Source organism: Ostrinia furnacalis, unplaced genomic scaffold (assembly GCF_004193835.3).
Source record: "Ostrinia furnacalis isolate ACB-3 unplaced genomic scaffold, ASM419383v2 OfSCF7086, whole genome shotgun sequence".
Classification (NCBI taxonomy): domain Eukaryota; kingdom Metazoa; phylum Arthropoda; class Insecta; order Lepidoptera; family Crambidae; genus Ostrinia; species Ostrinia furnacalis.
In genome coordinates, this window is record NW_021137325.1 from 442,346 (window position 1) to 464,798 (window position 22,453).

A 22,453-nucleotide genomic window follows, 5' to 3' on the forward strand; every position below is an offset into this window, starting at 1 on the left:
CTACATACTCGTATAGGGTCAAGTGGAAAGTGAGTTGGATCAATTCTCCCATCTCCCTGGCTACGAGCAAACGTGCGCCCTTGAAAGGAGTTTTTAGAAGTCATATTTAAATGAAGTACTTATTAAATAATGTGGTGATATTACAAAGAACATAAATAGACGTTAAACTCGTGTTTAAAATAACTTTTCTATACTGAATGTCAATTTAAACAAGTGTTCAACGCTTGTTTAACTTTTTGTAAAGGCCCATGATCTTTTAATCTTTGTTCTTTATTGAGGAACTTGTATTAGTATGATGACACTGTGTGCATAAAAGAACATGGAATATTCTGATGGGTGTTACGGGGTGTACTGTATGAAACTATGAGGATATAGTTAATAACTATCTAAAGGCTGTTCAATCTGTAAATCTGAGAAGCTGCTATCGTATTTCACAGTGGTAACTAATTTGGTAACTGTCTTTTCTTCTGAGGCTACTGGGTAGCCTGAAGGGTTAAACATAGGTATGTATTTTATGAATAACTAGCTGACCCGGCGAACTTTGTTCCGCCTTAATGGCAATAAATAAGCAGACTTTTTTTTTATTTCGAACGGGATAAAAAGTATCCTATGTCCTTCTCCTGGCTCTAAACTACCTCCCTGACAATTTTCAGCTAAATCGGTTCAGCCGTTCTTGAGTTATAAGTGGAGTAACTAACACGACTTTCTTTTATATATATAGATTGTATTTTGGGTAAAAATATGAAAAATAATAAAGTGAGAACAAAGTAGATTAAATAAATAATAATAAGGATTTTATAACAATAAATTACAGCAAACATAGCATAGATTACAATAATGCACTTCATCAGCTAAGCTTTATTCAGGAACTTAATAGTTTATTTAATTTTTCATTGAAATTAACTATTATCCCTTCCATTTCACCACATTATTTTTTTAACCAGTCCATTGTAATTAAAAGAGAAGTTTTTAAAATTTCGCGTGATTTGTGGCGCGCGACCGCCGCGGCACGACGCAATCCGAGCCAAGCAATGACTGTTGGTATTGACTACACAATACAGCCGCGCGGCAGAAAGTTATCGCCCTTTTCAGGGTTTCGTAGTCCTGACAAGGAAACCTTATAGTTTCGTCATGTCCGTCTCTTTACGTCTGAGGTTTTTCTTGGAGATTATTGGCTGGCTAGCACTAGAGTAGTGTAGGTAGGTAAAGGTATGTTTAACGGAACGATCACGCCGACATCTCCCCCCCCCCCCTTTTAAAAGCTTAACTATAGGCTTGAAAATTGTGGCAAAATTTAAAGAAAATGTAAAGACTGCGTTGCACCACTTTAACTATAACGGTAACTATAACTTTAACCGATTGTTATGGAGTAGTTATTGAGTTTTACAGACTTTAAAATTTCGTAAAATTTGTACGTTTGTTATATAGTTAAAGTAAGATTTTTCAACCCAGCCTAAATGTGACTTAAGATCTTAGATGAGGTAAACGGGCAATTACGGAACCCTACGCAGAGCGTGGCACGACACGCACTTGGTCGGATTTTTTTTATTTGGAAAAGCTGTATGAATTACGTGCGCTGGGCAATTTGGTCGTAAAAATGAGCGGTCGCTTGATTCAATATTGTGTACTTGTGTGTTACCTTTATTTATACCTTCATTATTTCAGCCATAGCATTATAGGACGTCCACTGCTGAACAAGGCCTCCCCCAATGATTTCCATATCGCGCCGGTGGTAGCGGCCTCTAGCGGCCTGCATCCAGCGCCTTCCTGCTACCTTTAAATGAGGTCGTCGGTGCACCTTGTGGACTTTATTTCTACCTTAGCTATATTTAAATGCATGCATAGTGTACATTTTATATTGTACAACGTCCTCTGGTTTGTGAACTTGGACGTGACAAGAAAAGTAAACGTAAATAGATTGAATTTATAGTGGATTTTCCAATGCGCTTTGTTTGCAGGTAGATTTGAGTAGCCATTCCCCGTTGCTTTTCCCACGTGGATGTTTTAACGGCTTGATAGATTCAATGAGGAATTTTGTAAGCTTTGACCTCAAACTAATATATTTTTCAAATTATGATGTAGACCTAGTTACATTATTCTGTGGTCATTATAAAGAAAACACTTTTAAAGTAAATAGTAAAATATTTTATTATTATTCACACATTAGTTAAAATAGTCACAAGACAAAGGCAAAATATGGACACAGTTCATTGTGAATTGCGTTCACAAAGCTTATAAAGCGTATAATGTCGTCATTTAGACCTACAGCAAGAGGTTGGTAAAACCTTTTTTTAAATAACTAAGGCCTAAGGCCGAGAACACTTCAGTCTCTTGGTGATGGGGTCCGGCTTGCAGACTTCGAAGGGCTGGCACTTCACACCCTCGCAGTGAACACTAGTGCCGCTAGCTGTAGAAAGAAAAACTAGTTTAAATACCCAGCTTGGGTTGTGCACGGAATACATATTATTAGGTATACTATAAATTAAAAAAAAAACGTTTCTAGAGGTATGTTTATGTTTGGTTTGGTTAGTCCACCAACCTCTACAATTTCGCGACGATGAAATTACTGGAAGAAAAACTATTTAAAAATTCAAACCAGCGACTTGACCCGTGGACCAAGCTAAAAGTGGGTATCCTTCCGTTTGGCCAAATTACTTTTCGCCAAATTTCACTTCGCAAACAACTTATCGCCAAAGTTTCATTTCCCAAATAAACTTTTAGCAACTGTACTTTTCGCAACTAATTCATTTGGTCAAATTAACATTTGGCCAAATTTTACTTGGCAAATGTTTATATAGCAAATGTTTTATTTTGCCAAATATTATATCCCAAATAATTTGCTTGGTCAAATTGACACTTCACATACTTACGAGTACCCACCGTTACCCACAAATCAAAGCATAAGGCACATGGTCATGGTTTTCACAATAATTTTATGTAAAACAGAGAGATTGCAGAAAATAGTATGGTTGCAAAAAGTAGGTATTGTAGAAAATAGTGGGTTAGGTTAGGTTAGAACAGTGACCCTTAACACGTTGAGTGCGAAACCAGGTCTATAGACCTTGTGTACGTCTCGCTTACCGTGCGGCTAAGAAAATTATAGTCTTCCTTGTCGTGCGAAAGGCATAACTTCAATTGGGTCCGGTGTAGGAAAGTGATGAATATATATCTATGATGTATTCTTAAAATAGAATGTAATGATGTACCTACCTTAATACCAGGTTTTTAGACCTGGTACCGCACGGAAGTAATAAAATGTCTTCACAATGCGAAACCAGGTCGAAGCACCTTGTACCCTGCGCACCTGGTACCGCACCCCACGCTAGCTTCGTGCAGCCAGTGTTGCCTCGCATTCGTAAGAAACGCACATGTTGACATGGCGTCAAGAGAAACAAACAAAATCAAAACTGCAAATTGATTATAATTTAATTTGCTACACGATTTATTGCTAATTTAAGTAATGTTTTTCGTGACAAACATTTGAAGTTGTAACTAAACGTTATTAAATAATATGTTTTCTTTAAAATAGCTTATTTTAGTATTCATGCACGTATGTCTTATTTGTAAAATATTTAGACTAAATTATTAAAACATCTTTGTTTGTTACTTTTTTTAATTTTTTATTAAAACTTAATTTAAACTATCGATATTTGTATTTCACATCTTTATATTAACTACCCACTAAACAAAATAATAACCACAAGCTAATTTGTATTCCATTCTATGCACCAATCAAATTGTTTTGTAAATAGTTTATCGTGAAATATTTTTGCCAAATGAAACATTTGGCAAAACATACTTTGCCAAACAATAATTTGCTAAACAATAATATGCCAAAAACGACATTTGCGAATTAAAAGTTTGCAATAAGTTGTTTTGCCAAATGAGAATTTGCCAAATGAAAATTTGCGAAACGTTGTTTGCGATGTGATAATTTGGGAAACGTTTTTTGGCCAAACATTAGTAATCCGCTAAAAGTGGGCCAAGTCACTGGAAGACTCTGAATAGGCACTATCAAGGAACATCACTTAACAACAGGTGTGATTAAGACGAAATTCCTATGCTCTGCATAAAAAAAACTCACATGAATACATATAGCTGCCTCCATTCCCTCCATTATAGGGCTCAGGGTAGGTGCAGGACTTGACGTGTGCAGGATTGGTGCAGCAGATCATCCCGTTGTTGCATTCGTAGTCCTGCTTGCAGGTTGCCTTCTTGCTGTAGGTGTGGATTTTATTGGGAGGCGGGCAGCGGCCGGAGCCTAGGGCTTCAGCTAAAATATTAGAATTAGAAGACACTTTAGTTGAAAAAGATACGAATAAAATTATAGACAGACAATAAATGAGTAGGTTCTTTTGAGACAAAATGGCGGCAAACCCAAAATACGAGTTGCACCATTTTACTTTAACTTTGACAAACGACAAAAATCTGTCAAACTGCATACAAAAACATCGGTTATTGTTAAAGTTACGGTTAAAATAAGTCGGTACAACTCAGCCTAAATCTGTAACTGGTTCCCGGTAAAATAGAAACTGACTTTCAGACAAAAAAAAGAAGACAGATGCCCGTTTTCACCATCAATCCCCAATTTTTAAGTGACCCTTATGAAAACAAAATGCCTGTTATGTGTTACCATAGGGGTCACTTAAACATTAAGAATTGATGGTGAAAACGGGCATTAATTAATTTATTAAGTACCTATTTAATACCATATAATAGAAACATAGGCGAACTTAATGCCATAAAAGCATTCTCTCTTAAAATGTTGGCGGTGATATAAAAAGCTAAGAGAACAAAATAAATTCACTCAATTACGATAATAAATTATGAACTTACAGATTTGTGCAACAGCCAAAACCGCTACAACGACACACAGTAGAAGCCTTGAATCTGTAAATAAGTAGTTTAATAATTATTACCTAATATTTTGTTATGACATTAAATTTTCGCATACGTTGATTTTGTTTTTGATCGAAATTCGAGCAGGTTTTTCCGCATGAGCATAATTTAAATAATGCATTTTAATAAAAGTATTTCAATAAAATACACATTACAAATATCCAGAGAAGGTCAAATGCATATGAATAATGCAATGATTGCAGTTGTTTTTGTCGACTGCATGATTTGCAGAGCTTGTAGCACTTTGACATACATAAATTAGGTAGTTAGGTATTGATTTTTTTATGTGACAGGAGGCAAATGAGTAGACGATAGGATCGATATGTATCAAGTTTATGATTTTTTGTTTACAAGTCATTTAATTAAAGTCAATTCTTATATTTATTAAAATCATGCAACAGAGCCGGATTTGATAAACACGATATTATTTTGTGGGTTTTGGCACCGAAAGACATGTCATCGCCATTTCATCGAAGATCCATTTCACCGATGGGTTATTTATTAGAAAAGCTATATTGAACGAAAGCTACATCAATAACAACTCAGATTGATTGTTTGTTTTTTTTTTTGGCGACAGCGAATTTTTGTTTAATTTACCTATGTTGTTACTTACCACAGTAAATGCTACGAGGCAACTGAATGCACTATTTAATAAGTATACTGTGTGCGTAGAAACGCTAATGATGGAAAACTCAAGGGCACAATTAGTGTTACTTAGTCATGCGATTGTTAATGTGAGAAAAACCTTAGACCTGGGCGCGGTTTTTTCTATTTACTTTGTAGCTCTGTTACTTTTAAATAAATAAATAAAACAAATAATGTGTCATAATTTGCGCAGTAGGTAATGTCCCTGTCCCTGTCCCGTTTAGTAGCACAACATAACATTGTTTATTTACAAGTTTAACATTGTTTGTTCGTTGTCTAAACTTTGCAACACTAAAGCGAGACTGCGAGTAATATCCCTCGTAGAAGCTGGGTTAATTCATAAAAATACTGATTAATTGAGTTACCATTTGCGTCCTGCGTGAAAATGGTCTATTCCTTTCGAATAACCTACCTAGTAATTTCTGAGATTATTCCCACTTAAGTAGGTGCCTGACTAAAGGATCAATATTGTTATTGTCAGTATGTACAGCTGTGTGTACATGTTAGGTATGCTAATGAAAGCTATTTTTGTGGAAGAAAGCACAGAACTGGTTTACTGTGTCTACTGTGCTAGATTTGCGGTGCATTTAGCTCTTAAATTGTAGAGATGACTCTACAACTTATCTCGAAAATAATTTAAACTATGCGATTAGATGAGGAGTTACGATCTTCATTTTGTTCTTTTGTTTTGGCATTACAACTGGATTTCTTGAGCAACATTTAACCATATTTCATTTAATTTGGGTTTACAACAACATTCATGTAATTTGGGTTTTAATTCACCTCTTTCAGTAACTAATATTCTATGTACATACTCGTATACGAAAACTGTTGACATGACAAGAACTAAGTATTGACAATAACATAGGCACAATAAAACAATACTTATTTGATTAACACCAACTGTTTGTGCTTTGTATTGAAGATATAGTTTTGGCTGGTAGTCATTTTTAAGTAAAGAAGCATTTTATTTTTATAAATTAATTAATTAACTCTCTGAAGAAAATTAAATGCTTTTTAGTATTTTAATTTAATTTTGGATTTGCAATTAATAAAAAATGGTCACTAAATCTGTTTTTCTTCTTTTTAGCACTGGCCCACTTATTAATTTATGAGAATAAAGTAATTAAGAAACAGTATTTTTCTAAGTAATATCGTAGAATATTTACGAATGTTTACTCACCCATTTTGAAAGTTTCAAACTTTTGTCCGGTAAAAGCAGCTGTGTTCACATTCACGTGCACTCACAAACAAGTCTCAGCTCACAGTGGTTCACAACTAGGTCTTATAGTAGGTTTGATTCAATAATAATCGCGGACTCGCGGTTGGTACAGTCATTTACAAAAACACAGAAAAATCTGAAATAATATAAAGGTCTCTCGAAAGTTTACTTATTTTTAAATACTTTATTTTTAAAAGTTTTCCATCTTTTCCTTTTATTTCTCTATTTAATTTTCTCTTTCCTGTTACTTCAGTTTTTCCCTTCCTTCCCTTCTCATAAGTACTTATTCTAGTATTATTATTCCCTGCCGTATGTTTTCATACTGTTTTACAGAGCATTTTTTTTAATTATAAAATGACTATCCCGAGCGTTGTCCTAAGTCGTCAAGAGATAGAAAACTGTTTCATAAACAAAGTTGGCAGGTATAGTTGACGTTCAAATTACTTATATCAAGGTAGGTATATCCAAATCAACTATCCCCACGATAGGATACATTTATCAGCAACAAAATAACTCCGATTGAATTGTAAACACTGTTGTCTTGTTTCTATCTTTTCAGTTAATTTTCACGCATTCGAGTTTTTTTTTTCAATAATAATTTATTATTTTCAGGTCAGACTATATCTAAGCTTCTAAGCCACTGTGTTTGAATGAAATTAAAGATGAGCTGTCACAATGGGAAAACCCTAACCCTTATCAATAGAACGTACAGGGAAAATGAGGAACAATAATATGCTTTTAATTTCACGGCATTTCTTATTCATAATTTTATTTACCATACTTGAGCCAATAGGCATCTGACATGGCTTTTAACTACACTGAGGATGTAATGTAACTAGCTACGTAAGTAATTGTAATGGAATTATTTATCTTTTCGGATAATTAAGCTGTGGGTCTAGACAAAGTGCACTTTAAAATCGCAAAACAAACGAAAGATGGTCGAAAAGCCCTTTTTTACGGATTCCTCATTCTATCAAAAAGTGTCACTTGTCTAGGGGCGCTGATCTATTTACTGTTTTTTTAGTCAGGAAATGCATTGAATTGCATAGTTACTCACTAGTCTGAGATAGTGGGCTATGTGGGACTTTCCCTGCCAGATGGGCAGGGTCTTCATCTACCCACGAAAACTTGACGGGCGTTCTCCAGTCCTTGGGACGGACTGCAAGTTCAGATTGCAATGTATGTCCTAGATAACCAAACTGAAATAATTTAGTGATTTGTCACTTGTATAAATATCTGAGACACATCACACTTTGCGATTCGTTGCTTTCAGCTTTGGCTAACATTTTTTATTTGTGACGTCCACTGCTGGACAAAGGCCTCCCCCAAGGATTTCCTTTAACCTCCTGCGACCTTTACCAGATAGTCGGTCCACCTAGTGAGGTGCTTGCCCACACTACGTCTTCCGACCCGTGGTCGCCACTCGAGAATTTTTCTGCCCCAGCGGCCATCAGTACTGAGAACTGTGCCCCGCCCTGCCACTTAATTTTATTATTGCTTTTATTACTAACATTCATTATGTTAAATTAAATACTTATTCGTCACGCGAGCGCGATCCCTCACTGCGTTATAAAAAATATTTAATTTAATTTTGCTCTTGGCTGGTTTTTTATAAACGAATCGCTTTAGGCTGGGTTGCACCATCTTACTTTGACTGTAAAAACGTCAAAAATCTGTCAAACTCCATACAAAATCACCAATCACCGGTTATCGTTATAGTTACGGTCAAACTTTGGTGGTGTAACTCAGCCTAAACCAATAAAACAAACGACTGTATAATTACTTGAAAATATATTTAATCATAAAAATAATCGGTCGTCTAAGCGCGGCTGCACTTCATGCGCTTGGTGGCGGGGTCCATCTTGCACACCTCGAAGGAGTTGCACTTCACGTTGTCACAATACGTGCCGCTACCACTGCCTGTAAGGACAAAAATTGCATTTAAAAGGGCATTTCAAACTTTGAAAACATGAAAAATCGATTTGCCTCTGGTGGAAATCGAACCCAAGTCTACCTTTTGCTAGCTGGGCTACCATCGACCGTTGAGATACGAAAACGTTGGTGAATCCACAAACTGTGAGTAAGTAACAGTTAAACTGCAAAAGATCAAACATAAAGTAGTATTAAGCTTTTAAACCAATGGTCAGTAACGTACTTATTTAATTTAGGTACCAATTACGTCATTTTTCAACCACATCAAAATTTTTTTGCAATAGATATAACACCTGCTGTTGTGCCCAGGTCAGATTGATTGTGACAGTTTAACTTTCACCCGGAAGAAACTTCGCCTTATAATAATTTTTATTGGTGTCAAGTTGTAGATCCTGGCGCCACAGTACTTGCAGCGGTGGGAACAAGAGGTGGTATAGTCCCATTTATGAGACACTGACTTATGTAAACTTGTTGGAGCCCTCTCTCTGTATCTTGCCCAGGACTTTGCTTTACTCACCATACTTGTTGGAGCACTTGGAGCCGCCGGCGCCTCCGTAAGGCGCGGGCTCCGTGCAGGACTTGGCGTTGCAGCCGTTGTTACAAGTTACAACACTCTTGCTGTCTCTACAATAGGCAGCGTGTGAAAGACTGCATCTACTTAAAGAACTTGTTGGAGCCCTCTTTCTGTACACTGTGCAGTAGTGATGGGCCGACTATGGTCTTTGCGATTGCCGATTAGTCGGCCGACTAATCGGCAATGCCGATCATTCTAATACCTACTTGTCCGAAGAATAATATCTAGATTTTTTCAAAGAAATATGAATATCTAGATTTCTAAAGAGATAAATATAACTTCTTGAGAAATAAGATTTCTTTAATATGAGAAAAAATAAAAAGCAACATTACAATCAACTAACAGTACCTAAGGTAGATGTCATAATTTTCGACGGCGGAGGGGTCAGAGGTAGTGTTCCCGGGGCCTATAGGCTTTTAGGCCTAAAATTACTTAAGGAGAGTAAATTTATGTGGGTATTCCTCATCCTTCCGATGAGAGGAGCCCCACATAATCTACCACTTCCCCGCAGGATAGGTATGCAATTCCATTCAATTTTCCCCGAAAAAAACAATGTCATAATTTTTATATGGACTGGACAAATTACCATGAACTTTACACATTTTTGATGATTTCCTGGTAATTTTAACTAATCTTAAATTTGTATGAATTTAGACTGATTGCCAAAATTTTAAATCAGATGAAACCACTTTTTACTGATTTTTTGCAGTCAAAAGTGGTTTAGAAAACGCCCTTGGTCTACCTCATAATTATCTTGGTGATTATGAGTTTATTTCATTCGCATATTTAATTTTGTAATGCGCCGATTATAATCGGCATATTTTGCCGAATAGTCGTCACTAGTCGGCCGACTACAAATGATGCCGAATAGTCGGCTTTCCCGACTAGTCGGCGACTAGTCGGCCCATCTCTACTGTGCAGCTTGTGAGAGACTCTGCTCTACCTACTCACCATATTTGTTGGAGCCCCCGGCGCCTCCGTAAGGCGCGGGCTCCGTGCAGGACTTGGCGTTGCAGCCGTTGTTACAGCACACTTTGCCGTGGGTAAGTTCCTACACTGAGCTGCAGTAGGTTGGCGCACGTTGCTGTCTTCTGTACTTACACTGGATAGTTTGTGAAAGTCTGTGACTACCTACTATACTTTTTGGAGCTTTGAAGCCTCCGGCGTCGCCTTGGAAGATACCCTGCTGAACTCACCATACTTGTTGGAGCCCCCGGAGCCGCCGGCGCCTCCTTAAGGCGCGGGGTCGGTGCAAGACTTGGCGTTGCAGCCGTTATTACAGCACTCTTGCTGTCTCTACAATAGGCAGCGTGTGAAAGACTGCATCTACTTAAAGAACTTGTTGGAGCCCTCTTTCTGTACACTGTGCAGCTTGTGAGAGACTCTGCTCTACTCACCATATTTGTTGGAGCCCCCGGCGCCCCCGTATGGCGCCGGCTCGGTTCCAGACTTGGCGTTGCAGCCGTTGTTACAACACACTTTGCCGTGGGTAAGTTCCTACACTGAGCTGCAGTAGGTTGGCGCACGTTGCTGTCTTCTGTACTTACACTGGACAGCTTGTGAAAGTCTTCGACTACCTACTATACTTTTTGGAGCCGCTGAAGCCTCCGGCGTCGCCTTGGAAGATACTCTGTTAAACTCACCATACTTGTTGGAGCCCCCGGAGCCGCCGGCGCCTCCGTAAGGCGCGGGCTCCGTGCAGGACTTGGCGTTGCAGCCGTTGTTACAACACTCTTGCTGTCTCTACAATAGGCAGCGTGTGAAAGACTGCATCTACTTAAAGAACTTGTTGGAGCCCTCTTTCCGTACACTGTGCAGCTTGTGAGAGACTCTGCTCTACTCGTTGGAGCCATCAGGGGGGTGCACCCCCCTTATGGTGCGGGCTCGGTGCAGGATTTGGCGTTGCAGCCGTTGTTGCACCGAATTGGCTGCTTGTGCACTAAGCAGTTGTGACTTTGATATTTTAACTTTCCTTCGTAACGAACTTCGCCTTTTCTGGTTGGATTTTTACTGGTGGTCAAGCTCTTGGCTGCACAGGAGCTGCAGCGGATAACGAATAGCCCCGTTTATGAGACACTAACTTATGTACCACACTTGTTGGAGCCCTCTCTCTGTACCGTGCCCTCCTGGGCACTTTGGACTTTGCTCTACTCACCATATTTGTTGGAGCCCCCGGAGCCGCCGGCGCCTCCGTAAGGCGCGGGCTCCGTGCAGGACTTGGCGTTGCAGCCGTTGTTACAGCACACCTTGCCATGGGTGCACTCGTAGTCCTGCAGGCACTTCGGACTGCAGCTGTACACTTTGGACGGTAGGGGGCAGTTGCCGGCTGGAACAGAGAGATCATAATCATCATCATTGTCATTGTCATCATCATGATATCAGCCATAGGACGTCCACTGCTGGACATAGGCCTCCCCCAATCATTTCCATAATGATCGGTTGGTAGCGGCCTGCATCCAGGGCCTTCCCACTACCTTTATGAGGTCGTCGGTCCACCTTGTAGGTGGACGTCCTACGCTGCGCTGTCAGGTATGTTGCTTTACGTACAGAGAGATGATAGGGAACCTCCTCTGCCAGGTAATTAACTTAACCTAATCGAAGCTGGAAAATGTGACATTTTCAAAAACATTTTTCTCTAACTCGATTTATATCGCGATTATGACCAATGTTGTTCTTTGCATCAGTTATCATCATCAATTCAGCTACAGGGCGTCCCCTTTTGAACAAGGTCCAATGATCAGGAGTGGACGTCATCAGGCCACCAGTTAGGTAGGTAAAGTAAATTATTTTCAATATTTATTTAATGACACGCAATTAATAATAAAATTAATCAATAGGCCTAGTCATGGTAAATTATGAAGGAAAATCTTGTTGTTTTGCAAGTTATTATCAATCCAGTATGTTAGAAGGAAAATGCGACATTCATTCATTTCATCTAACACACATTCATTAAGAACGACTCTGTTTCTACAAGTACCTCCTAGTTTTAGTGCCTACTACTAATTACTACCACAGGTACTAACGAATGAAGTGCCTCATTTATCTACAGTTCATTAAATAGCTCTGAAAGAATAGATAACCAGAGAGTCGGTAATTCTGAATATATGATATGCAATATCCTAAAGATATGCAATATCTTTTCAATTCCGATATTGAGTGCAATAAAGTTTTAAAATGAATTCATTATGACACCAACATCATCTTAGCAGTCCTTGGTAATTTGTAACAGCTGATCGATGAATTTATGGAGAAGTGTTCTATGCAATTATCAGATTTAGCTGACATGTAGTATAGTGAAGGAGGATCCATTGAATAACCCTATGGTAGGTAGGTGTATGCTCGTCTTTTGTTTCATTTTGGGCTTTTGTCGATGTGACAATAGAGTCGACTCATTACAAGGAAAACCATGGTGTAAATTCGTCACACTCTATTAAATTTATTACTCGTATTGATCAGTGTCTTGTGACATATACATGCGTACATTCACGTACTTAAGTATGAAAGAAAATTACAAAATAACTACCAACCGAATTGAGAACCTTCTCCTTTTCTTGAAATCGGTTAAAAACGAATACCCTTTGTTGCAATTGAATCCTTTTCAGGAAAATTAAAGTTTAAAAAAACAAGAAAATAAATACATACCAGCCTCACTGCTTGAAATCATCAACACCACCGCAGCGATGGACAAAATGATAGTGAACGAACCTGAAAAAATTAAGAAGGGCACTAAGTTAAAAGTTACGTAAAAGAAAAATGAAAAGTTTGTAAAATGAAAAATCGATTTTTCCGAATTAAATTAAGATACCTACGAATGTGAAACAATAACCGATATGTAACAGAATTGTAGTTAAATACCTAGTATTAATACGAGTTTTGCATCGCGTTAATTTTGCCTTGACCTCGGATTTGCCATCAGAGATTGCAAAGTTTATGTTCTGATATTGATGCAAATACAAATAACATAACTTGTTGGAATAGCCTTGACATTAAATCTACTTAAATTATTTTTTAATAAATATTTTTCACAGACGGACGTTCTAAAGTGCTTTTAGTTTTAACTAAGTAACTTACTGAAAATTAAAACGTCTAAAATAAGTTTATTAAGTTTTTAATTTTTATATTGTTACGGAGAGTCGGGGATCAATCAACTGTAGATATAATAACTACTTATGTAGGTAGATAATCTTTGTTAAGTATACCTACACCACAAAAGTAATCAGTCCATAAGTATAGATAGATAAATAACAGGTTAAATCAACACTATTATGACGGTTTCGTCAGATTTTTTTGTTAACTTTATTTTTAAAAAGTTTATTAACTGAGTTTCCTCGTAAATTTTTCTTGAGCACAAAAAAATAAACATTATGTATAATTTAAAACATTTGTCAAAGTCCAGTACAAAAGATAAACATAAACAAATAACTTACCCATTTTATTCAAGAGACGTGATTATCAACCTTTCGATGCGAGTGCTAGCCTGGGACTGGTTCTTCGAACACAAATAACTATAAGATTGATGCAAGCGACGTGGGATAATTCAATAAGGTGGTCTTGTACTTACTTAAGGGGCCATCACGTTGGAGCGTTACGTTAACTACATGAGAAACGAAACGAAAGGGAAAAGTCATGACGTGATTGATGAATTTACCTAAGTCTATAAGTTCAAGACCTTAAGCTCTACTTAGGTTAGGACATAGTTTAATTAGATAAATAAATAATAAATATTTTATTTCCAAAAAGATATACATATTCTTGACTTAAATAATAATGTACTTAGTGCATAGTTTAACCTATTAAATATTTGCCAGTTTGAGGCTATAATTATATTATTTCTTAGGAAAAAGGTTTTAGTTACTTTGTGCGCTCTACACACGCTAAGTTAGTCTTATCTAGTCCTACATAATGTTAATTATTACAATAACATCATGTAAAAGTAAAGGTAATTATATTATAAAGCTTTAGACAATTTTATGATGAAACCATGGGATATCTCTACATAAAATACATTTAAAATTAAAGAATGCTTCCTATAGAATTCAACTATAGAAAATGTAGAGTAGAAACGAAAAGTGAAATAGCGAAGTCTTTAGAACAAACTAGGCATAATCTGGTTTCTTCAATGCTAGAGCTTATTCTTACCTATTAATTTCTCTCAAACGTCTAACTACTTAATAGCAACTTTTAGCGAGTTTTTCGACATAAAGGATACATTTTATCCTGCATACAAGAAGAATGAAACCTGTTGAGCACCTCTACATACTTAAAAATCAAGTTAATTAGTATGCGTGTCAAATTTTGATATTTACCTACTAGCGTGCTTTACCTAACTAAGTAACTACTCTATTTAACTAAACATTAATGAAAAATACATGGACATCTCATTTACATTACTTAAGTAAATAAGTACTACTTTATTGGTTTGCGTAGATCTTTAGGCCTTGAGGGCCTTTGTCCAGCAGTGGACGTCATTTGGCTGAAACGAAAAAACGAACGTTAGATGCAATGGTGGGTTAGTTTGATTTTATTAATCTAAACTTTTTCAGTTGTATTCTTTCTTAGTAAGTACCTACCTATTTCTAATTAGTCTTTGTTAGTTTGTAGCTTAGGTAAGTGCGACTGTTAAAAAACATCCAGTTAATTCCTGAATTGCGTTGGAACAATATAACAATGTAGGATTCGATAGTGCGAAGTAAAACGTCTAGACTCTAGCCCATTGTGACCGGTTAATACCCTTTTACACTGACTGACACTCGGTGTTATCATGCGAACTAATAAACATGACCTTTGTTACAGCTATTATTCAATTTATGGATTCAAGTGGCTTATTATTGTAGGTATGTAATTTTGGTGACTACTTGTTTGTTGGTAGTTACCCTGTACTGACAAAACACACTCTTTTTGCGAAGTTAGTCTTCTACCAAGCAAGACGCACATATTTTACAGCGCCATCTATTTCCTACATAAAAGGTAGTGGTAGTTGGTATACAATTAGCATTTGTTAATTTGTTAGCGTTTATAATCTAAGGTGTTATCTATACGGTTGTCATCGTTCATATTTATAAATAAAATAAACTTAATAATTTCAACTTACAATAATTTTATAAAGTACTATTTAACGCCATCTATCGGTCTTATTATAAAACTTTCAATTATGCTATTTAACGCCATCTGTCGATCTCATTATAAAACTTTCAAATGTGCTATTTAACGCCATCTGTCGATCTCATTATAAAACTTTCAATTGTGATATTTAACGCCATCTGTCGATCTTATTATAAAACTTTCAATTGTGCTATTTAACGCCATCTATCGATCCTATCAAAAAACTTTAAATTAGATACTTTTCAATGTCTACAAATGATTAGATGAAAGTATTTTATTGTGATTACGTGACAGAGAACGCGTATGCGTACTCGAAGATGTTCGTTAAAAAATTTAAGTTTTAAATAAAAATCAATAATTAATTTCCAGAACAAAATCGCAATACTTTACGCGTGACAGAAAGCGAAAAAATGATTAAGTTGTTATTTTAAAGAATATTGTCTAAATGTTATACAGATTCTACCAAGATAAATTGGTTATTAATTTCTGAACGAATGGCCACACGCGCCTCCTAGTGAGCGAAATTTGAATTAATTTTAAAAATTTCAGTTTGCGTTTGGTAAATGTCAATCGGTAACGGGCGAATATTTCCGAAAGTGTTTTCGTATCTCGAAAACTTTAATTTGCGTTTGTAAAAGCAAGTTAATTAATTTAAACACTAGTGAAAATAATGTTAGTGTGAGCAGTTGTGTTTTCTGTGTAATTACCATACATTTTTAATAATGGATCCCTTTACTCAGGTAGGTTTGGCTTCGGTCTTAGATTAAGTAATTAAGGCTTCGGTCGAGTTTTAACGGCTCAAATCTTCGAAGGTCACTAAAATTTACCATAATAATCTAAATTTCAGCGTATGTTGGAAAGAGCGCGTGCCAGACAAGAGAAAATCGACCAGAAACTGGCTTGTTCTGGCCAGACAGTGCCCAAGAGGAAACCTTTGACTGAAAACATCAGTGTTATAAAGAATGCGAGTCCCATCAGGTCTCCTAGTAAAGCTAAAGAGAGTGTGTTGTCTCCTAGAAAGTCCTTGAAGTCGGAATCACCGGCTAAGACTGTTACACGGAGGCCAAGTTTGCAGAAGAGTCAAAATGCGGTGGCTTCCCCACAGAAGTCCAGAAATGATGTTGTTGTGACAAAAAAAGAGTTCAGCAGTCCTAGAGGAAGCATAGGGAGGCGTAATTCTGATGTTTCGTTGGAGATAAACATCACTCATAGGAATGATATCAAAGTGGATGTCCAAATTGAAGAGATAGATGCCCCCATCTCAGTGGTTTACAATACGAATAGTGACAGTGATAGTAATGTGGTGATAAAAGAAATTGAAGGTGAGAAATAATGGATCTTTAGCTATTTCCTTAGTGTGTAATCCTTTGCCACAATGTTAGTATTAGTAGTAGTAGTATTTTTAGCTCAATTTTATCTGGTATCCTTCCATACTTCTTAAGAGGCCTAAGCAACCTGCAGAAGCTGACAACCGACCAGCTTGGAACTATGTTATTTATGATGTTCAATTAGTAAAATCAATACTATAATGAATTTAAAAAAAAAAAATGCTAACAAACTTCAATTGCCTTTTGGTCATGTCTGTTTTTAGTTCATGAATTATTTAAATCGTAAGAAACAGAGCCTAAGCCCAAGTTTTTTCTGTGCCAAAATTATTTACTAAGTTCATTGACACAACAAATCTTACGTCAGTATTCCCTTAATTATTTTCCCTAAACAAACCAATTTCTGTAACAATTACTCATCATAATTAGATAATAATTCATTAGCAAATGTCCTCCTCAACGTTACTTAGAATTGGTTTTATTTGAACAAAGGTCACCTTAATAAGTTTTTGTTTATTTAGTAGTAAACTAACTTTGCAAAACACATCTGTGTATGTACATTATTTAATTTGCTTGTGCCTGTAGCAAATATAGTTTATTTCCTTATTTTCTATGTGTAAAACTTGCTACTATATTCAATAACAATTGCAGACGGTTCAACAAAGATGCCATTGGAACAGGCTCCCGAGGAAACCGAACACAAAACGGAGAAAGCTGGCACTCGACACAACTTCAAGTCACGTCTGGACAGGCTTGGCAATTTGTATTCAGGTACGTGTTTTGAAAATACCTACTGGGTTTTTTTAATAATGCTATTTTTATTTATTTCTCTCTCATACTTGCCTGTAATTTTATGCAGTGGAGTTCTAGTATCTACAACCAGTTTCATTCTATTGTAGTTTGGTCTTGATAAATTAGCTTAGTGTTGGTATCCAGTCCCATTACATGAAAATTGTTTGTTGTAGTTTGGATAAATTCCCTTTCCAGTAAAAAAACATTCACTTATCTATTTTGTAAAGTAATCACAATATCCTGTCTAATGCATTAGTCATAATATGACCAGTTTGGCCTATATCAGGTTGATTAGAGGTTTGGGAAGTGTAACTTAAAATTGAAATGCTGTTAGGAAGAAAGAAATTATAATTTGTATTAGGCCCAGAACAGACGGTGAAACGCAACTGCAACGAAACTGCAACTTTGTGACGATTCTGATGAATGAAACTGAAAGTTTCAAACTGGTCGCGTCATGTGTGGTCTGTCAACGGACGCTATGGCAGAAACTTAGATGCAACTCAAAAGTAACTAGCAGTTGCAGTTTCGTTGCAGTTGCGTTTCACCGTCTGTTCTGGGCCTTATGCTAACGTCAGACTTCATGTAACCAGCATGGGTCAAATCATCCATTGGCATCTCTTAAATTAGAGAGGGATCCCTTTTGCAGCGCAGGCTAAAGATCTGAATGTACTTTTTTGGTAACATATAAAATTCCTTTTAAAATATCTATTCCAGATGAGCCAAACCTATCGTCACCCATCCACCGCACCGAGCAAGACTTTTCCGCAGCCACTCCGCCCAAACAGCAACCGGTGCGAGAGAAGGCTCTGGATGGAAAGCGGAAGTTCGGTCGTCTAGCTGCCCTGGCTGACCAGATCAACAACTGGGAGGATGACCTGACACATCATACCTTTGTAAGGAACATTTTTATTACTGTTATACTAGAAAAGGGACAATGCAGAGCAACCTTTTGGCAGGCAAGGGGCCACAAGGTGGCAAAATAAACTAAAGGTTGGCCTAGGGTTGCCAGGCGTCCGGCTAATTGCCTTTTTACGGTCTTGTCCGGCCTGTCCGGCTTTTGTTAGGCTTTTTATTTGGCCTGCCGCGTCAGGTGAAAGTCGAGCCACAGAATAATATGAAGTGCACGCATCGATGATACGATGAGTGTACTCACTCGTGAGCTATGACCCTAACAATTAATTTTACAGAATCCTGAGCCAGTCAAGAAAACAACAAAAGCAGAGAAGAAGCATGAGAAACTGGATGCATCAACACTGGATGTGTCCATACATTCGTTCAATGATATCAACAATGTCCTCAAGAAAACTCCTGCAAAATCGGCACAGGTAGGTTATAGTCGACTCAAGTATGCTATATTCATTAATTTGGAGTTATTTTAATCAGACAAGTGCTTGTTATGGGTATTTCATACTTTCTAAAGCAGCCTGTCTAGGCTAGGATGTGTGTCATGATAAAAGATGACAAATCTATGGGCTTATCGTGTAAAATCGATAAAATGGCGCGATAAAAGCTTATTGCGGCGCAAATTCTAGACCTGGATAATAAAAACTCCTTTTGCATTGTAATTTAGAATAAACTAGTTTCTTCACTTCACTCTCTCTGCATACACCTATATTCCATTAACAATATTTATTATTAGGCGGAGTTTTGGGCTGACGCTGTGTAGGTTTGTTGTCGACACGACAAGAAGAATATTTATTTATTGGAGAAAAGGAAGCTTATGTCATGTCCCATTGTCTCATTTCTAAATCTATCCAAAATTTGTCCATGAAAACGTAATTATAGTAACCCTGTCGGTTACTTTAGCATTTATAAAACTTAGAATATTTTTTGTTACAGCCCTCAAAAGCATCTAACACGCGGCAGTCATCAAAGCCATCAGTCAACGAGTGCCAGCGGCTCCAAAGACAAATCATTGCTGAGCTGGTAAGTACCTAGCCTGTAAGTTTCTTATAATCTGGTTATTTTGATTATTTATTTAGCTAAGTGAAGGGAGAAACTAAGTCAGAATATGACGAAACCATTATAAAAACGAAGGCGAGGGCCAGGAAATTTAAAAAATAAGGCAAATGATTAAGTTGAAAGAATTAATACAAGAAAAAATATAAATATAATGCCTTTAAAATTGTGGGTGAGTATCCGTCAATATTATTTTTTTATTTGTCATTGTTACTATGACAAATTTTATCTTATATCCTTAATTTTTGTTACCCCTCTTTTAAATTTTTAAGTTATATCCTTCTCTTTTTGTGGCCCCCCTTTTATTTTAAGTTGGCCTAACTCGTTTTCCTATGATTGGTTCAAAGGTGTGGGTGCTATCAAAATTTTGCTTTATTATAAGGCATGGTATACGTAATTCGGCGAAGTTGCATCATTTAGGACGGAATCATGATTTTTAAGAATTAAATATGTAACAAAGGCATATTGCGTGGTCTTTATTCCAAGAAGTGCGAAAGATATTGCACACAACGCAAAACGGAAAATTTGCACGACGATTTTATCGCCAGAAAGCGATCTCCACCACCCGGAAAAAGATAGTTTTTTGTTATAAAAAAAGGGATTTTTTAAATAGAAATAACAGTCAATATTATACACCGTTTAAAGATCATTCATCTGAATATAGGTTTTATTAATTAATTGGATTGGTCTTTTTGATAATGTTTTTAAGTGTTTTGATGCTAATATCCACGTCATTTTACTGCGACATATTAGTCGTAATCCGTTTCATATTCATACGACATGTTAATCGTATGTCACCATTACCATGTTGCTATAAGTCGTAAACGCGTAGCCCTGAGTTGTCAAATTTGCTGCGCGTACGCATACACTTGTAACATGGTGTGGAGCTGACCGCTAAAAGTTTTAGTCTGCGTGAATAACCAATGGCACATCAAGATGGATCCTATTAGAGATATTAGAATTGCTTAAGATGAAGTTCTTGATAATAAAAGAAATTACTTTTGTTTGTACAATAAAGAGAGAAGGAAAGTAAGGAGAAAAGAGTTAATAAAAAAAATGAGAGTAGAAAAATGCTCACGCAAAAAGTTCATGTATCTTTTGATTTTGTCTGGATACTAAAAATATTACTCTTCTGTAAGAGTAGAGGAAATGTGAAAACGAAGGACCTAAAATCTTTAAAATATTTCTTACCTATATTGTAAACCACATAACAGAGTAACATAAATCTTATCGTTATGATGCGATCTCTTCCAGGCAACCCAAAATACATCATAAAACTGTCAACTCCACGTGTTTCTCTGCGCCTAATCTTTGTTTACCCGCACGGCGCGCGTCGTCGATTTGCCTGCGCGCGCGCCGCATACTAAACGGGCGATCTACTCTTCGACCATCTCCGATTTGAATACCGTTGCTAATTCTCGTTCAAAAACTAAATTAGTAATCACGTGCGATGATTGTAAATGTCGCATTTCCGTAATCGCAAGCGTACCTACTATAATTTCTGTCTGTGCCGTCAGTGAAACTTAAACACGCCTATTTTTTACAACATACATTTATTTTACAAAATAATTAACTTTATTTACTCGGGTAATGTTGTGAATTTCTGGATTTGTAGATGTCTCAATATTATTGTATTAACTTACGGTTACTCGTTTTGTACCATTTTTTTTTCTCTTCAAATTATGCTGGCCACAGAAGTGGAGGCGCCACTATTATTGTTTTTTCTCGGCTCTATTCTTCTGAACTGAATGCCTTCAGAAAGTGTACCATTTTTATGAACGTCATCTTTTAGCTTGCTCTCTGTTTAAAAACAACGCTTAAATAAATTTCAGTTGTGATTGGTCTAGAGTTTAAACTTTTAAATTCAACCACTCATACGCTATGAATTCAGTTTAGAGTGTCGTCACAGAATACCAGCCCAAAATTTTTTGAACGAACGCGGATCCAATACGTATCTCCGACAAATACTAACCAACCGGTTTGCTTTCCAAAAGAACTCGTCCCCAATATCCTTTATCCTTACCAATGTTTGAACACTTTCAAACTTGTTTTCGAGTATTTTTGCGCTGCGGTTTTTCCTCAGCAATAAAGTGTGCGTCAATGCCGAATGTTAAGCAGCCATGACTTGGCCACCACATCTGTTGTCTTATCAAGATGAGGATTTGGTTTGTTAGTAGTAAAAGGGCGTAAACGCCTAGCAATGTGTCGAAAGAAATAATAAAATTGATACTAAGTAAATAGAACTAAATAAATATACTTACTAAATAAATTGTCCAGCAATGGACGTCTTTCGGCTGAAACGAACGAACGAACGAAATAGAACCGGATTTTAGAAAATATTATATCTATATGAGGCTTTAAATTACAAATAGAACAAAATCTTCATACAAAACGGTTACTCTATATGCCAGGCCTCTCCAAGTGCAAGCCAAATAATCTGTAGAAAGAAGGTCGTGCTCCTGCAGTAGAGAATAGATGACCTGATACTAATACAAGTCATGTAATTTTTAATTGTCGCTTACGACATTTTTGTTCGTAGTCAGCTAAAAACACGTACGCCAAACATTTTGGCCGGTGTCCTTTCCTGCCAAAGTTCCAGTGCACTTACTAATTATTTAATTATGCAGCGTATGCAGTCGCGTATTTTGCAACCATGCAAACGATACCGTTGCATTTGACACATACGAAAACAGCCACACATTGTGTCAGACTGAACAACACAATTACTTTTTTACAGCTTAAATTGCTTAATGATTTTCAATTAATACTAATTAATACCAGCTAATGAGCTAATCATTTTTGCTTTCTTTTAATTAATATCGTAAGAATTATTAAGTGTTGACATTTCAGTTGTTTAAAACATTTTCGCGTTCCATTTCAATGTGGGTTTTCGCGAATGAAAAATCCGCCAGATGGCAATACGTAGACGCGAGGTCCAAATGCTGCTTGATTGGTTATTTTTGACATGACATTGACAGATATGTCAAAATCCACCAATCACGC

General features: G+C 36.7%; 2 protein-coding genes across 5 annotated transcripts in view; one reads left to right on the forward strand and one right to left on the reverse strand.

The window, feature by feature from the left end:
- Nucleotides 1-2,222: 2,222 nt before the first annotated feature.
- On the reverse strand, nt 2,223-13,879 carry LOC114363370 (uncharacterized). The gene is made up of 11 exons (XM_028319059.1): nt 13,700-13,879; nt 12,915-12,977; nt 11,519-11,598; nt 10,248-10,305; nt 9,216-9,248; nt 8,589-8,686; nt 7,824-7,965; nt 6,728-6,787; nt 4,837-4,890; nt 4,085-4,273; nt 2,223-2,407 (listed from the first exon to the last, which is right to left on the reverse strand). Exons 1-11 carry the CDS (start codon nt 13,701-13,703, stop codon nt 2,307-2,309), a joined length of 882 nt encoding a protein of 293 aa, XP_028174860.1. The 5' UTR covers nt 13,704-13,879; the 3' UTR covers nt 2,223-2,306.
- Nucleotides 13,880-15,921: 2,042 nt separating this feature from the next.
- Nucleotides 15,922-22,453, forward strand: part of scra (anillin, actin binding protein) — a 64,903-nt gene continuing 58,371 nt past the window's right edge. For 3 of the 4 annotated variants that reach the window (XM_028319083.1, XM_028319084.1, XM_028319085.1), the window contains exons 1-6: nt 15,922-16,114; nt 16,222-16,696; nt 17,351-17,470; nt 18,206-18,384; nt 18,679-18,816; nt 19,331-19,417. In XM_028319083.1, the coding sequence (XP_028174884.1) occupies nt 16,097-16,114; nt 16,222-16,696; nt 17,351-17,470; nt 18,206-18,384; nt 18,679-18,816; nt 19,331-19,417 (1,017 nt within the window). In that variant the 5' untranslated portion in view covers nt 15,922-16,096. The remainder of the gene's footprint in view (nt 16,115-16,221; nt 16,697-17,350; nt 17,471-18,205; nt 18,385-18,678; nt 18,817-19,330; nt 19,418-22,453) is intronic. The other variant, XM_028319086.1, reaches the window with a different exon arrangement.